Source organism: Corylus avellana, chromosome ca3 (genome assembly GCF_901000735.1).
Source record: "Corylus avellana chromosome ca3, CavTom2PMs-1.0".
NCBI lineage: Eukaryota > Viridiplantae > Streptophyta > Magnoliopsida > Fagales > Betulaceae > Corylus > Corylus avellana.
In genome coordinates, this window is record NC_081543.1 from 16,674,020 (window position 1) to 16,691,642 (window position 17,623).

The following is a 17,623-nucleotide window of genomic DNA, read 5'->3' on the forward strand; positions in this document are numbered from 1 at the left end:
TGACTTGGAGGCCGCTGATCCTCCAGAAGAGTTGGGCATTCGCCAGCTCCGGACAATAAGTAAGTATATATGCTTCAAATACCCATATTGAATATGTATAAAATTTATGTAGTTACTATTAAATTTCAAACAATTAACATTTGCAATTATTAATGTGTTAGGGATTGGGGGAGACGGGAGCACCCAATTTCAGGTGGTGGACATCCCACCATCAAACAAGAAGTGGGAGGTCCCCCCCTGAGCAAAAAATCGTCTGCGAGTACAATAAGGCGTGGCAGCCCGTAGGATTTAGCGGAATGAAATTCAGAAGGGAGACCGGCAACGTCATAAGGGCTGGGACTTATGTTAGGCTCTGGGATGAATGGGAGCATGTACATCCCCGTGAGAAGGAAGATGTATGGGACACCTTGATGGTATGATTAAATTTTTTCTCATATTTTCGCATGTGTTTTTCAATATTTTAAACGTTGTTAATGTGTGCAATTATACGCCTAATTTTTTCGACTTATATATGCAGACTCAGTTCTACATGCCGCCTGAGTACGATCTTGAGGCGATTAAAAGGAACGCCTTCAGAGATATAGGCTCGAAGCTGAAGAGTTGGAGACACGCTGTAAAACGTAGGTTAAAAATCAAGGAGGGCGATATTCCAGACTCAGTGAAGGCAAGAATGGGTGAGGTTGCCGTTAGGAAATACGACACCGAGGACTTGAATGAATTGTTGGAGAGATGGTGCGACCCGAAAAATCAGGTATGTCCGGAGTGTTTTTAGAATATGTCTTCTTGATTGGTTTGCTTTAATTTGTTCATAGGCTTGTGATGATCGATCTCCCGTTGTTGATTATTGTCCATGTTTGGGTGTTTTCTAAAAATTTTTAGCTTTTTTATTTTTTTTATTTTCGTGATTCATGATGCATTGACATACAACTAAGAGATCATCATAATTTCTTCAACTCAGCAATTACGAGATTCAAAACATTTTATGAATGATATATATAGAAGTTATTTTCTAAAGAAAAACAAGGAAGAAAAAGAAAAAGAAAAATAACAAGGAAGTTATTTTTAAGTTGTTATTCCCCAAAAAACAACTTTTAGGAACAAAAAACAGAACATGGAAAAATGGGGAAAAAAAAAACCATCCCAATGAAGGTTGAGAAATTTGATCCATGATCCATCCCAATGACCCATCTAATTTATGTGAAACAACATTATCAATTGCATATATATATATATATATAGTAAAGAAATATATGAATATATTTGAATAGGAAGACAAAAGGAGCAATTGGCTAGTGGAATTAATTGTAATTGTTTAGTTTCATTAATTGTAATTGGGTTAGGCCTGACATTTTAAGAGTGATATACATGTAAGAGTTTGCTGCCAAGATGAAGGAATTGCGAGCAAAAAATAACACACCTCACTGCACCAGGTCGATGAGCTTCGCTAGAGCAACATATCAAGAGGTATTTATATATCTTTACTATATATATATAATCGGTTGTTTAGGTCTATGTTTTTCTTAAAATTTTTTTGTTTTTTTGTTATTGCATTGATATATTTTCTATGCAGACCGTATCCGTGGGCACTCCTCCAACTCGAGCGGCAAGTTACATCTCGACTCAGACAACGAAGGATGGTGGCTATCCGAATGACGTGGTCAGGGACAGATGTGTAAGTACTCAAGCGTATATATTTTGATAAATTATTTATGATTAACGTTCCTTATACGAGATACTAACTTGTTTTTTAATGTACAGGAGAGGATGAAGGAATTGATGTCCACTGACCCGACAAATACTAAGACCGTGACGGAAGGGACGGTACGGTGGACACCTGATGACGCGTATGCTCAGGCGCATGGAAATAAGCCTGAGTATGCTGGCAGGGTCCTCCAGCTGCGTCCGAATGTGCTACCGATGCGGAGCATCATACATTCATACTATACACCGTCCCAGACACGGTTTCAAAATTCTTGGAGCTCCTCATTCTCACAGATGATGGATAGAATTAGAGAACTTGAACAGGAGCGGGCACAAGAAAGACGTGTGATGGAAGAAGAGCGGGCAGCACAAAGAAGTGCAATGGATGAGATGACGAGGCAGATTGAAGCACAAAAAACCCAGATAGTAGAGAAAGATGCTATGATTGAGGCTCGTTTTCGCCTGATTGAGGCCATATTCAGGTTGACGTCTGGATCTGCTCTCCACAGAGGTAATGATATATTTTATTTTGTTTTTGTAACAATTGTTAACTGTTAGAAACAATTGTTAGAAACCCCTAGTTACAGCGGTCCATTTTAGAACTTACGTATATTTGCATCATATTATAGAGTAAGTTTGAATTTTTGTATTGATTATTATTGGTTCACAACTCATTTGTAGGTAATGCAGATTAAGAGTTGGGGGATGACTGTGTTGAGTTGGGCATCACACGTCGTTTATCATCACTGTTTGTTAAGTTCTATATACATACTATTGTTTATTATTTTGTATATAGTTAGATCAAACTATATGTTTGTTGAGACTAATTGAAACTTATTTCTAGTAGATAGTCCAGAAGTGTTTTATTGTATATTTGTTTTGCCTTGTGTTAGAACGTGTTTTCGATGTATATATATGTTTTGTTATGTGTTGTGTTGGAATGTAGTATGTGTGTTAGAATTTTGTTTAATGAAGTTGTGTTGGAATTTCATACGTATTGAATCTTATGGAAATTTGATATGTATTAGATATTTGATATGTATTATATTATTGGATATTGGATATATATTATTGGATATTGGATATTGGCTATATATATTGGATATTTGATGATGGTCGACACATCAATTTTAAGTTGGTTTTCATGGGATTCACTAAATGTGAGATTTTTTAGTTAAATTTGGCAATTTTGCTAAACTTGGTGAAAGTAGCTGTTTTTATGGTGGCTATGGAAGCAATAGAAACTCTCTTTGAATCTCATAGTATGTTCTTGTAATTGCTAATGGGTGGCCTGGAACTATTAGTAACTATATTAGAAACTTGCTTAAAAGTTTGAAGTCTAATTTAACTTGATTTTATAAATTTGAGCTTTGTGTTGGACAGCTATTTATGAACACTATTGAGTTTCTTGGAAGAATGTTGAAAGAAATTATGAGGTGGGTTGTTGTGGTTGAGCTACTTCTAAGTAGAGTGTGGTTGTTGGAAGTGGATTTTGAGCTAAATTAACCATAACATTATTGAGCTAAGTTAATAAAACTTTTTAGAGGATGGTTTTTGCTTTTTAGTTGATAAAATATTTTCTTATAACTTTGCCTTGCTTGCTTTACTTCTGGTTAAGTTAGAGTACTCTCTAGTTGCATGGTTATTTGATAGATGGACTTTGTTTTGGTTAGGTCAGAATTGATGGTTTTGGTTAGATTTTTCTTAAATGATTATGTTGCTCATAGTTGAATATTATCTATATATGAATGTGCATAACAATGTTTTTGGATATTTCTGAATCTGAATTGAAAAATATTGCAAATGTTGCATGTGAAATTTACAATCCTATTAGCATTTTCAAATGGCTCCTTCTAGTTAGATGTTTTTGGTGGATTATGTATTGGATATTGGATTGGATTATGTATTGGATTGGATTTGATTATGCATGTGGATTATGTATGTGGATTATGAATGTGTATTATGGATGTATATTATGTATGTGGATTATGGATTGGATTGGATTATATATTGGATTTGATTATAGATTGTGGATTATGAATTGGATTGGATTATGGATTATGAATTGGATTATGGATTATGGATTATGGATTATGAATTGGATTATGGATTATGGATTATGTATGTGGATTGGATTATGGATTATGTATGTGGATTGGATTATGTATGTGGATTATGAATTGGATTGGATTATGGATTGTGGATTATGTATGTGGATTATAGATTGGATTTGATTGGATTATGGATTATGGATTATGTATATGGATTGGATTGGATTATGTATGTGGATTATGGATTGAATTGGATTATGGATTGGATTAGATTGGATTATGTATGTGGATTAGAAATATTTGAATATTGGAATTATTGTATTGGAATTGGAATATCAGGAATATTGGAATTATTTAAAAAAAAAAAAAAAAATTTTGACGTGTCAAACTTCATGACACGTAAAAAACCACACGTACATATTTTTGACGTGGCATCAAAAATATTTTTTTGTCAAAAATGTTTTTGACGTGGCAAAACTGACACGTGAAAATTTTTTTGACGTGTTAGTTTTGCCACGTCAATTTTTTTTTTTTTTTTACGTGTTACTTCTAACACGTCAAAATTTTTTGACGTGTCACTGTAGACACGTAAAAAATCTGGGTTTTTTGACACTCACCCTTTTGAACGTTGATGAACGTAAAAAACGACACATCAAAAGAGGTTTTTGACGCGTCAATACCATTGACACGCCAAAAACTCCTGGTAAAAAATTATCACCATTTTTATAGTGAATATAGCACACACACCCAAAATCCTTGAATGGTAAGGCAAATGGTGGTGAAGAGTAGGCCTGGGTATCGGTCAAAACGGTCCGGTTAAGGACCTTATCGGTTATTAACCGATAATTTTCGGTTAAACGGTTTATTAACCGATACCGAACCAATAAGAATTTTAACCGATAATTTCGGTTAAAACGGTAAACGGTTAAACGGTCCGGTTAAACCGGTTAACCGATTTAACCGAGAGCTTTATATTGATTTATTTTGTTGGGCCAAAAACCAAAAATGAGTTTTTTTTACTTTTGAGAGCTCAAATACTTTTTGTTGGGCTAAAATAATTTATTAAAAATGAGTTGTTTTAGGGACCAAATACTTTTTGTTGGGACCCAAATATTTGTTTTTTGGGCTAAAAATTGAAGCTTTTTATATTGATCCACTTCAACTTTTTTTTTTTTTTTTTTTTAATATTATAAAATACATTTTTTCAAAGCAAATGGACTAATTAACATAATGAATGCTAATTAGACTAGCAAAACTAATTAATGAAAAATGCTTTTACCAAAGGCAAAGAAATCTCATCAAATGCCATCACTTAAAAAAAAAAACATCAAACCTACCCAAACCCAAATTAAAATAAAATTCATTAATGAATAATAAACAAAATATTAACTAATTAAAGTCACTTAGCAAAAGGAAAATAAGTCATGGGCAACACCATTACACAAATTCGGAAACCTGTGTCACTTGTGGGAATTTGGAAACCTCTCTAAAAGACTAAACGGCGCCGTTTTGGGACTAGGACTTAAAAAAAAAAAAAAAAAAAAAATCCGGTTTCTTATCGGTTAACCGGTTAACCGATAAGAACCGCTTAACCGGACCGGACCGGACCGGACCGAATTCCGGTATACTTTTTTTAACCGATAAGGATATCGGCATATCGGCTACGGTTTATATCGGTTCGGTCGAAGCCGGTAGACGGCCGGTTAAACGGTAACGGTTAATTTGCCCACCCCTAGTGAAGAGAGTATAAGAGCAAATGTGGAGAAGCACCATCTAAGACCGAGGAGGGAATCCGATTAATGAGATAATTAGCAGTGAGAACAGCATCACTCCAAAAATATTTAGGGACATGCATATGAATTAAAAGACAACGCACAACATCCAATAAATTATGATTCTTGCGTTCAGCAACACCATTTTGTTGTGGAGTGTGAGGACATGAGGTTTGATGGATAATGCCTTTATTAGATAAATAAGAAGCAAAAGAACCAGAAGTGTATTCTTTGGTATTATTAGAACGCAAAATATGAATTTTCTGAGAAAATTGAGTCTTAATCCTATTACGAAAAATTTGGAAGATGGAAAATAATTCTGACCAATTTTTCATTAAAAATAACCAAGTCATACGGGAAAAATCATCCACAAATGTCACAAAATAATGAAATTTATTGGACGCAATATTCATAGGACCTCATATATCAGAATGAACTAGCTCAAAAGGACGAGAAACATTGAGTCTTAATCCTATTACGAAAAATTTGGAAGATGGAAAATAATTCTGACCAATTTTTCATTAAAAATAACCAAGTCATACGGGAAAAATCATCCACAAATGTCACAAAATAATGAAATTTATTGGACACAATATTCATAGGACCTCATATATCAGAATGAACTAACTCAAAAGGACGAGAAACTCAACTCACAACTCTTAATGGAAAAGGAACACGATGATGCTTACTAAGCTGACAAGCTTCGCAAGACACAGACAACTCATGACGAAGACTTGGGACCTGACGTTTCAACGTAGGAAGGGAAGGATGACCAAGACGACAATGCCACTGAAGAGTGGAGGTTGACCACTGCAAAGCACGAGGGGGAACCGAAGGTGCGAGATCCAGATAATATAAGCCACCAACTTCACGCCCCATACCAATCATCCTCCACATCTTGAGATCCTGAAAAATGCACAAAGAAGTGTAAAAACTAACAAAACAATTAAGGGCTTTAATAATTTTACTAATGGATAATAAACTAAAAGGAAAACCAGGAACATGTATAATAGACAACAACTTAATATCTAGACTCAAATGTGTGTGGCCAGAGCCGACTATGGTAGAGAGGGAACCATTAGCTAGGGTGACATTGTGGGGTGTATCAACAAGATGATAATCAGAGAGAGAAGTAACCGAACCAATTATATATTCATTGGCGCTAGAGTCAATAATCCATGAGTTGCAAGTGGAGGATAAAAGACAGTGAGATGCAATACTTGACTGGGCAAGAATAGCAATGGAAGTGGAATGCTTTATAGGCCAAGAATTGAGCATACTCATCTTTTGAAATGGAGATGAGATCAGAATCTTGAACAAAACTTGAACTAGCAGAGGCCATAATCTCAATCAACAAAGAGGCCAAAAACAAACTCCTCCACAGAAATACAGCAAATAAATAAACCTTAACAACCGAATGCAACAATGCTGGAAAAAGGGCAAAAAAACTACCTCAAACCAATGCCAATCAGTAAAATAATGAGAAAGAGGAAAAACCAACGGAAATACAGTTGAAAACACTCAGCAGGAGCTTCACCGAAGCTTCACCAGAGACAACCAAACTCCCCGGAACCAGACAAACAAAGCCAGCAATACCAAACCTATAAGCTACAGAAGCAATCGGCGACCACAAATCACCTTTTCAGCAGATTCTTCGCTAGAGACAGATCAAACTCACCAGAGACCGGTAGACCACGCTGGAAATATCAAAACCAACGACCACAGACCCAATCGATGACCACAAGGTAGCGATTCAACATCAACTCGGCTCTGATAATGTTATGGCTCTGATACCATGTTAGTTTGTATGAGAGAAAATAATAGAAGAAAAGTAGAGAAAGAATAGAAGAAGAATAGGGGAGGTTGCGTATTCTCCCTTCAGCTACTCTCCTCTCAAACAATATATATATAAGTCCAACATAGAATACAAAGACCAAAATACCCATAACCTATTAACCTTAATACATCTTTTTAACAACCATCATAAAATCTTGTTTGGATACATATTGCAATTGGTCAAGACAAGCTATTAACGCTTCCAAGTCGTCCATTCTCTTCGGTAAGAATACAACAACTCCTACCATGAATAGTATCAATTATCAAAGGTATTATTCATCTCTTTATCCTTTATCTATCTTGGTCTTCCATTCATTGTTGGGGAAAGAAAAAAGAAAAAAAAAAAAGAAAAAAAAAGCAGCCTTTCATACTACTCTGGAAAAGGTGTTAGGGAAAATTGGTGGATGGCGAGCAAAAACTCTATCTCAAGTTGGATGTACTGTGCTCATCAAAACAATTACAGCTTCTATATACCATTGTATGGTAGGGGTACTTTTCTTATTCCTATCTCTATCTATTAGCAATGCTCTTGATAGAATGCTCAAAAAATTTTGGTGGGGTTTTACTAAACGGAAGTCGAGGAATCTCTCCCTCAAATCTTGGAGCTCCATGTGTCTCCCTCAGAATCTAGGTGGTATGGGGTTCCATTGCATGCAGGATATGAATTTAGCTCTTATAACTAAGCTTGGCTGGAAATTATTGACAAGAAGTGATTGTGTCTGGGTCAAACAACTTGAAATAATTAAATATATCTCCTCTCTCACTTCCACCTCTGCCTCTTGGTTATGAAAGAGCAAACCACTTCTTGTTAATGGTGTTTGTGTGCAAGTTTCTAGGAACTCCAACCACCCAATTTGGACTCCCACTCTCCCTTCCTTTAAGCCCTCCCTGAAATTCCCCAACAACCATAACATTCCCTAGATTTGATTAACCACTCCACCTTGTAATGGATCCCCTCCTTTCTTCTATTAATGCTCTATTTGATGCTACGTCGGCTTGTGAGATTTTCAAAATCCGTATCTCTTCTAACCCCATTACATTTGGACTCCTTGCTCCGGGCTTTTTACTACATTCTCGGTTCAATAAGAGAGGGTTGTCCATTCTTTATAAACATGTCCAAGATCTTGTTCACAGACAATGTAAAATTATTCCTTAACACCCTCCCTCACGTGCAGGCCAATATTTTTTCTGATCCTTGTCACGGGGTAAGTAGTGTGCGCCTCATTCGTCATGTGGTAGGCTCTGATACCACGAAGAAATTCATAGGCCTAACTCATCTTATAAAATCGGTTCAATAAGAGAGGGTTGCTCATTTCTTATAAACATGCTCTTTCTGTAAATCCATCTGGAGGTTAAATTTAAATGACATGCTTAAGTTGTTTCTTTGGAATATTACTTCCTCCAGCTTCTACACCCCTTGTCCATTATGTAAAGTTGCGAACGACTCTCTTCAACACCTGTTCTTCAATTGCATCTTTGTACGGCTTGTTTGGCGTAATTTTTGTTGGTCTTTGGATTAAATTGATTATTTCCCTGGGTCTCTCACTTTGCATACCCCAAGTAGGCCTATGACCTCTTATGGTTTCATAGAAACAAAGCTTATCATGACGCTTATAGAATCTCTGGCATATCAATAAAGTTATGCTTGAGCATCTTGATGTCGGGCAACAACAGATCCACCCACGTGTGGAAAAATAGCTTCCCGCTCCTCAGCAATGGTACAAAATAAATTTTGACACTAACATTCGGGATTCCTTCTCAGCGCACACTGACACAGCTATTTGTCGAAATCAAGTAGACCATATCATCCAGATGGTTTCTCATATCAGCCCCCATTGTCTACCAAATTTTGGAGAAGTTTTGATAGCTCTTCTAATTGTGTCTTTGGCTTCTAACCTCAATTTGACCATTTTATTATAGAAAACCCTCAAACTCAAAATCGGAGTGGAAAACCCTCAAACTCATACTTAATCTACAAAATAATCAAACCAAAATCTATCACAATCAAGCCAAAATCTTCACTTTCAGCCTCACGCATACCCATCTAGCCTACAAGAAGGGAAAACAGGGGAGAGCGAAAGCGAGAGAGAGCGAGAGAGAAAGAGAAAGATAGAGGAGCTTATCGCTCTACCGAGAGAGAGACAGAGAGCTTGAGAGGTGGGAAGAAGAGAGAGCTGGAGAGGTTTTTCTAGAGGTTGTACGATCAAATCGAGAGAGAGAGAGATAGCGGGAGAATGAAAAAAAAAAAAAAAAAAAAAAAAGTGGGAAGAAAATTTTGGGAAAATGGGTCTTTGAATAGTGTCATTAGTTGTAGCTTTTTTCTTTTTCTTTTTTTTTTTCAAAAAAATTTAATAAAATATTTATTTTGCATTTTTTTTTTTTTTTGCTTTCTAATGGAGGAGCCTAATGGTACTTTTATCTAAATTGGCTAATCAGGTTTGTGAAAAAACCCCACATTGGATTAGCAAAAAAAAAAAAAAAAAATTACATTTAGCAACACTTTTCAAGGGAGCCATTTTATTTTTTATTGTTTCTCTCACATGTTTTCTCTTTTTTCTCAAAACTTATCCCACTTTTCAAAGGATCATTATGAAAATATTCTGTCACAATTTTTAATAAAAAGATATTTAAATGATATAGATAAAAATAGGAGGCCTTTAAAAATTCATTAGCTTAACTAGATAAAGTGAGCTTTGAGGAGCCATTTTGCATAAAAATTTGGCTCCTCCATTGGAATGCTCTAGTGTGGGGGGTTTTTTACTAATCTGATTAGTTATTTTAGATAAAACTATCATTTGGTTCCCCCATTGAGAATGCTCAAAGTACTAGTTATTTTGGCTCTTCAACAACTCTGCTTATTTCAAGATTGGAGAATTTCTACCGTTATCTCTTATATTCTCAACTCTATCCTAACAAAAGTTGAAACGTCTGTGCTCACTATGCAGCACAATTGGCCACAACCAGACCTTCTTCCATTCCCACATATCCCCCTACCCCTTCTGTTCTTATTGTCAGTGGAAAAAAAACCCTCATTTACTAGTTTTTACTGCGTAGTTTTGCTTTCTTTCTTTCTGTTTTTTTTTTTTTTTTTTGTTACTAGCTTGGTATATGTACATATAATAAAAGAAAAAGTATTTCTGTAATGTATTTTTTGACAAAAGATTTACATTTATGATAGACTTCCATTTAATTTTTGTATATATATGTTAATATGTTATTTTAGTTGAGGATGGGATTCAGAACAATGCATACGCAAAAGTTAGTACGAGAAGTGGAAGACTGTCACGGGAAAGAAAGTATCACATATGCATCACAAGCTATTTGATGAATGGTCCAGGACACTTTTTTGCTCTGGTAAGACATATATCATTCTATGTTTTAGTGTTGAGCTATAAAAAGAAAAGAAAACTTGGAAAAGGGGTTGCATTGTTGATGGAGGTGACTCTAACCATTAATCACTCGTTGCACATTTGAGAAAGTCCTTAAATGAGGGCTTGATATAATACGTTGTAATTGTTAAGAGTATATTTGATATTATTCTAGGGTTATTATGTTTCCTTATATATTCTAGGTTTAGTTTAAGGTTTTTTACTTATCACTCCTAGCCTTTCTATATATAGAGGTCACTGTAATCATATTACTTACACAATCATCAATATAGAAGAGATGTAGTCCTATATGCTTCCGCTCTCTCTCTCTCTCTCTCTCTCTCTCTTCTTTCTCTCATTCTTCCTCTACAATATATTCACCAATATATTTAACATGGTATCAGTGCCACCTTCTGTGGCCAAATAAACGTCTTTGATGTTTTCCGGCGCTCCTTCCGGCGACCTCCCAACTCCGGTCGTCTGTGCGCCGTCAAGCGGTTTTACGCTCAAAATATCTTCCACTCCTTCAGATCTACACATCTGTGGAAGATCCGCCGCCATCGGCCCGCCGAGCTCCTCCAACAATTTCTGCCCGAGCCAATCGCGCTGCCACCGTTACTCTTTTCATCCAAATAACCACCAAAAGTGGTGTCTTGGCCCCAGATCGGTGGAACTGTGCAATTTCAAATCATTCCAACATTGCACGCGACTCCACGCACTGCCAAAAGAAATTGCCGCCGCTACCACGCGCCACACGCGCTGCCTCCATCGGCGCCGAAGCTACACTCTCCATTTTAGATGACAGATCAGATGCCTTTGAGTCCAAATCCAAAGAGTTCTTAGCCGTCCAAGCCTCCACGTGCCCCCCGAGGGATCTGTTTGTCTTCACGCCCCTCCCATGCTGTCCACGCGCTTCCATGCGTCTGGGGAACATTCCATGCGATGGCACGCGCCTCCCATGCTCCTACACGCGCCGGTCACTTTCCGGCGTGTGTGATCCACATGCCTCACTCGTTCCAAAACCCTAATTAGGGTTTGACGCGTGTGATGCATGCGCCTCACGCTGCCGCCAACACTGGCGCGTGGACCATACGCGCCAGCACTTCTCCTCTCTCTCCTCATCTGCCACGTGTCTTCCAGATGTGCTGCCACGTCAACCCTAGTTCATCTGCCACGTGTTAGCATAGAAAAAAAAAATCTATATGATCCGGATCCAACCATTTTTGACCCGATTCAAAACCGGTTCCAATTGGGTCATCGGGCTCAAATCGGATCTCCACAACCTGGTCCAATACCGGTTCCTAAACCGGGTCACCGGGCAAAGCTCTCCAAACCGGTCCAAATTCGTCAACCTGATTCATCGGGTTAGACCCGGTTCATATAATTTTCGGGTCCACCATTGGTCCATGAGTTTTGGCCATCTTTGGCCCATTTAACCGGCCCAAATGATTCAATTTCTTCAAGGCCTCAAGCCCAATTTCTTCACGGCTTTAGCCCAACCAGCAGCCACCCTCAGCCACCAGCTGCCGTCGCCAACCGCTGTCCACCGCCATCAGCCATCCGGCCACCTCCGAAGACTTTTCCGGCGACCACAAAAAAAAAAAAACTTTTCCTTTATATTTTCAACCTCAATTTTATACATTGAGTTTGATGGGAGATGTTAAGAGTATATTTGATATTATTCTAGGGTTATTATGTATCCTTATATATTCTAGGTTTAGTTTAGGGTTTCTTGCTTATCACTCCTAACCTCTTTATATATAGAGGTCACTATAATAATATTACTTACACAATCATCAATATAGAAGAGATGTAGTCTTATATGCTTCCGCTCTCTCTCTCTCTCTTCTTTCTCTCTTTCTTCCTCTACAATATATATATTCATCAATATATTTGACAGTAATAACATGTTAATCTAAAAGTTTAAATTTATAATTATGAATCTGGTTATGTTTTAGATCAACCTCACTTTTATGAGTATTAATTATTGGATGTAAAACTACTGTATGAGTGCTACCTCATATGAGACAACTACGGGTTTTAACTTCACGCAAAAGTCAATACAAAAGAAGAAAATTACTGAAACCAAATCAAAGACCAGCAAAACTACCCATTGGTATACTCCAACACTTTTTAGGTCGACCCTGCCAAGGTAAATTGAGAAACTTGGTACACTAACTGAGTGGGGGCGAATGAATAAGCGATTCTTGTATTAATTTTTAGTGTGGTCAAAAGCTCTTTCAACTGTTTGAAGCATACTTCACCCACTTCGTTTTTTCTTTTGGTTTCATCATTTGAAGCCATGACTACTGAGCCTTCCACTTTTTGATTACTTAAATGAAAGCCACAACTTCAATAAAAGGAGAAAAGGATGGGGATAGCTACTATGCAGATACTTGTCCTTTTCTATTGTTTCAGGTGATATATTTTGGCGTGGATAGTGCATTGTGCTCAAAGTAGGAAATGACAAGGATTTTGGCTGTCACTTCTTTGCATTGGCCTACACCCAACTTCAGTGACCTTTCGTGTGTCCACAACACGGTGGGCCTCCTCCTCTCATCATTCAGAAATTCTGTGGCTGCTTGTGAATAACTTTGCCTATTGGAAGAACTACGGTGGTGACTGGTGAGATTTATATATATGGTTTTTTTTGGTTGTCTAGTCTCCTATGGTCTAGTTGGGTTTATAAGGAAATGGGATTTAATGGAAACCTTTAATGAAAAGAAAGGAGTTTCTTTTCTGTTATAGATTGAAGTTTTAGAACCCTAGAAAATAACAAATTAAAGATGAAGTTACAAATAGAGGAGGATTCAGTCTGGCCTGTTTGAATTCTTTCTTACAAACCGCTGTAATTAAGGTGTCTATCCCCTGCTTGAGTGTTCTTTCTTTGTGTCAATGCACTTGCAGGAAGCTATTAAACAAAAGTTCTCTTTTGGGTCAAAGAGCCCCACACCTGACACCACACATATTTAGAATTCAGTTGTCGAAAAAAGAAGTGGACTTTATCTTTTTCACCTTTCCTGAATATTGAAATGCATATTCATTTCCTTCTTGTCATATTTCATATCCACTTTATTTATTAATTAGCAAGTCATAAAATTTATTCTTAAATTAAAGCTTCTGAGTTAGTATTCTTCTAAAAATCATAATGGAAAAGGCTAATACACCAGACTCAGAGGGAAGTTGATCAAAATTTCACAACATGATCACCAACGAGAACCTAATTAATTAAGTATCTAACACATTATTAATATTCCTCAGTTGAAGAAGAAAAACTCTTCGTTTGATGAAATAGATCACCTCAGGCTCTGCTGGAATTTACCTGAACTGTACCTTATGCAGTGCTAGATAAGCAACAAGTCGATAACCCACCAACATTAGGGCCATGATGGCCACGTCTACCCATAAATGATTCAGACCCATTGATTTGACTGCAGGGAAATCTCCAACTCGACACAACACTCCTGTTGAGCACTCATAATAATCATCCTCTTTGTATTGAACACCAAGAAGAAGCTTGTAACAGTAGTAGCTATAGCTCAAGAACTTTAGCCAGATTATGAAGGGAGGAATTCGTTGAATATAATATCCTCCTGCTATCAGGAAAACAAGGGTTGTAACAGAAGCTAAAGTAGTGGCTTGTTTTACGTCCATAAGAATTGCACCGATGGCTAATCCAAGACTTTGTGAGACAAGAACACTGTAGAGAACCACAAGTAGGGAAAGGATGAAAGTCACAGGATTGGGTTTAAGCCCACCCATCCAATAGATAATGAACACAAATGCAGTTGGGAGACCAAGCTCCAGCGGCAGGTCTCCAACTGTTCTGGCTAGGAAGTAGGAAGAAAGGCGGTACATTCCCGCTGATCGTTCCTTGATTAGCATTCTTCTTTCTTGGGGAAATGTGAAAACTGCATTGTACAGAGGGTAGAAGCCCCAAAACACAGAGAAGAAGAAGAGCAAGGCGATCTGCATTCAGAATGCAAACCTTGTTTAGCACTTATAAGAAAATAAGGATGCAAATTTCAATGTCTACATTTCTCCCACTATTTTAATAGGATCATAAAAGCACTTACATTATTATTGGAGGGGTAATGCTACAAGAATGATGTGACTATTAAAATCACTATTGGGTTTGTGATTGATCATTATTGGATTTTAATAATCACATCATTCTTAGAAGTATACAAGAAGGACTTATAAAATTGCTCAGCATTTTGGTTACAAGGATTAGGGATGATCTAATTTATTGATAAACTAGGAGAGATTCTTACGCGGTCTTCAATGTGAGATGTCGGGGTGTGCCACCACAAGAGTCCACCAAGAACGGCGACACTTAAAACTTGAAAAATCCGTAGCCTGTTGAATGCTTCATACCTCCGCTCTCTCAGCCCCCTCTGAAGCAGAACCTTGAACTGATGCCACCAGCTTGTACACCATTGCTCTGGTTTCATGTCAAATCCTGCAATTTCAACACTTGAGATCAGTTGACGAAGAAAAGAAAAAGAATGAACATTTGAGGCCAAGAGGGGGGGGGGGGGGATCTTTTAATTTTGCACCTGCATGAGGTTGAGTTGGGATAATTTAATGGTTACAGCAATCGGAGGGAGAAGAGAAGAGGAGAGAAGAGAGAAATTTACTTTTAGAACCATCTTTCGCATAATTGTAGTTGCTGACATCGAAACTGCAAAGCTCAGCTTTCAACCTTATAGAAATGTTATTGTCATAGGCTGAAACCAAAGCTTCCCTTACCAACTTCTGTTCTAGTTCAATGTTTTCACTTTGATCAATTGCTTGCTTGGAATCAGGGGTAATTCCTGCAATTTTTTGAATTTGTGGAACCGGCAATCGTCATGAATTTGTGCTACTATTTGAAGTGAAAAATTAATTAGCATGTTCGTGTATGCACGTGAGTATAGACATATATATGTTAAAATTTCACCTTTTATTTCTTTTTTCTAGTAGTTGTTATTGGTTTAATTAGGAAAATGGGAGGATGAATTGAAGATTAAACAGGAAAGTTTTGGCTCCACTTTCAGTAGGTCAAGTGATATGATCTCCATCCCATGTGAAAGAAAGATGGTAAAGAGAAGAATTCAATAAAAGCAAATTAATTAAGCAGCTTACCGACCCCTGTTCCCCGGCCCCTTAATTATATATAGCTCTCACTAGCATTTTCATTTCCAAGGAGAATTGAAGGAGTAAAATAAAGGTAGATGCTTAAAAAAGGAGTTAGTTGAAATTACCATTAGCAAGATCAAGCAAGAGATCAGCAGGATTGACGGTGATGGATGTGGAAAAGCCGATTGAGGAGAAATATTCCAAGGCTGCAGAAGCAGGACCGTAATAGATGGGGCAGCCCTCTGAGAGCAAGATAACCTTATCAAACATGTGGTAGAGCCTGCTGGAGGGCTGGTGAATAGTAGTGACGACGGTTCTACCTCCGCAGGCAAGCCGTTTGACGGTGTTGAGGATCCGTTGAGCTGTGGTGGAGTCCAAACCGGACGTTGGCTCATCTAGCAATAGTAAGCTTGGATTAATTAGCATTTCCTGACCTATGCTCACCCTCTTCTTTTCTCCACCTGATATTCCTCGAAACAGTGGCCCCCAGATCATGTTGTTGCGGCACTTGGACAAGCCCAGCTCAGTGATCACTCGCTCCACATGCTGGACTTTTTCATCCCGAGCCAAGCTGTTTGGTAGCCTTAAGAGTGCGGTGAAGAGAAGAGTTTCGGCCACAGTGAGATGTGGATATAATACATCGTCCTGAGCAACAAATCCTGTTCTTCTTTTTATGGTACCAGAAAAAGGGTTAGCATTGTATGTGATCTTTCCAGACAACTTGCCGTTGAGCGGCCGGCCTCCAAGAGCTGTTAGGAGGGTGGTTTTCCCACTCCCAGATGGCCCTAACATTGCCAGTATCTCTCCAGGTGAAACCATTCCTGTTATCCCGTTCAATATGCTTTTCTCTCTGCTGCTCCATGTACCCCAGCACACTCCTTTCTGCTCCACTTTTACTTTGTACACCACCTCTTCAAACTGTGTAAACAAACAAACAACAAAATTAGCTCACTGAAAAAAGTTAACCAACTAATGTAGTTTAATTTATAAACGCAATATATATATATATATATCTTGTTGCTTTGGGAAAGGAGAGAGAGAGAGAGAGAGAGAGAGAGAGAGAGAGACCTTTAGAGTGATGGGATACAAGGTGAGCTGAAAAAGAGATTGAGAATTGGGTGGCACAGGGTAGGCAAGGACAGCCGCGTTCTGGAGGTCGGACATCTCTGTAGGCAGATTGTCCATAGGGTCACTGCCACGATATTCTGGATTGGGCTGAAATTATGTTTGGTGGTGGTGGTGATGATGATGATTGGGAGGAAGGGAAGGAAAGGAAGAACTCAAGTTAAGGAGTTGCTTTTAACTTGGCTTCCCAAAGTGTGAGTGGAGTGCACATAAATATATAGCGGAGATACACAGACGAGGATGTCCCCTCCGTTCTCTATGACCCTTTCACGTGGGACCCCCGCCTTTTCTCTTCAAATTATTCTAACACTAATTAACTCTTTACCCATTATTAATAGAAATCAAATCTCTTCCGAGTCCGAGTATCCCCTTTGTTCTCTCTCTTTTTGGCCATCTTCTTAGGGTGACCATGGGTGCACAGACGTTCATGCAGCTATTTAAGTCAGATTATGAGCGTTGGGAAATGGGATATGCCATAAGATAGAGCAATAGTCTTTGCTTTGCTGGATCATATTCTTCTTTCTTAATTAAGCTGTTCCGACGGACATGCTATAACTACAAACAAACTGTACATGTTTTGTGCATGTAAATTAAAGCAAGTTGTTGGTTCCGCGCGAGACTCAATTCTACTAGTGCTTCTCGCTATTCC

At 37.9% G+C, this 17,623-nt stretch overlaps 1 protein-coding gene across 1 annotated transcript; it reads right to left on the minus strand.

The window, feature by feature from the left end:
- Positions 1–13,902: 13,902 nt before the first annotated feature.
- Positions 13,903–17,147, minus strand: LOC132174697 (ABC transporter G family member 14). Its single transcript, XM_059586340.1, has 5 exons — positions 16,918–17,147; positions 15,975–16,767; positions 15,369–15,545; positions 15,003–15,190; positions 13,903–14,697 (listed from the first exon to the last, which is right to left on the minus strand). Exons 1-5 carry the CDS (start codon positions 17,032–17,034, stop codon positions 14,047–14,049), a joined length of 1,926 nt encoding a protein of 641 aa, XP_059442323.1. The 5' UTR covers positions 17,035–17,147; the 3' UTR covers positions 13,903–14,046.
- Positions 17,148–17,623: the final 476 nt, after the last annotated feature.

What these genes read in the sequence shown, in the direction of transcription:
- LOC132174697 (XM_059586340.1), bottom strand. Translation starts at nt 17,034, where the DNA reads ATGGACAATCTGCCTACAGAGATGTCCGACCTCCAGAACGCGGCTGTC. An exon ending in TGTATCCCATCACTCTAAAG is followed by an intron (nt 16,768 to 16,917) that starts GTCTCTCTCTCT and finishes TTGTTTACACAG; the next exon opens with TTTGAAGAGGTGGTGTACAA. An exon ending in CATCTCACATTGAAGACCGC is followed by an intron (nt 14,698 to 15,002) that starts GTAAGAATCTCT and finishes TTCTGAATGCAG; the next exon opens with ATCGCCTTGCTCTTCTTCTT.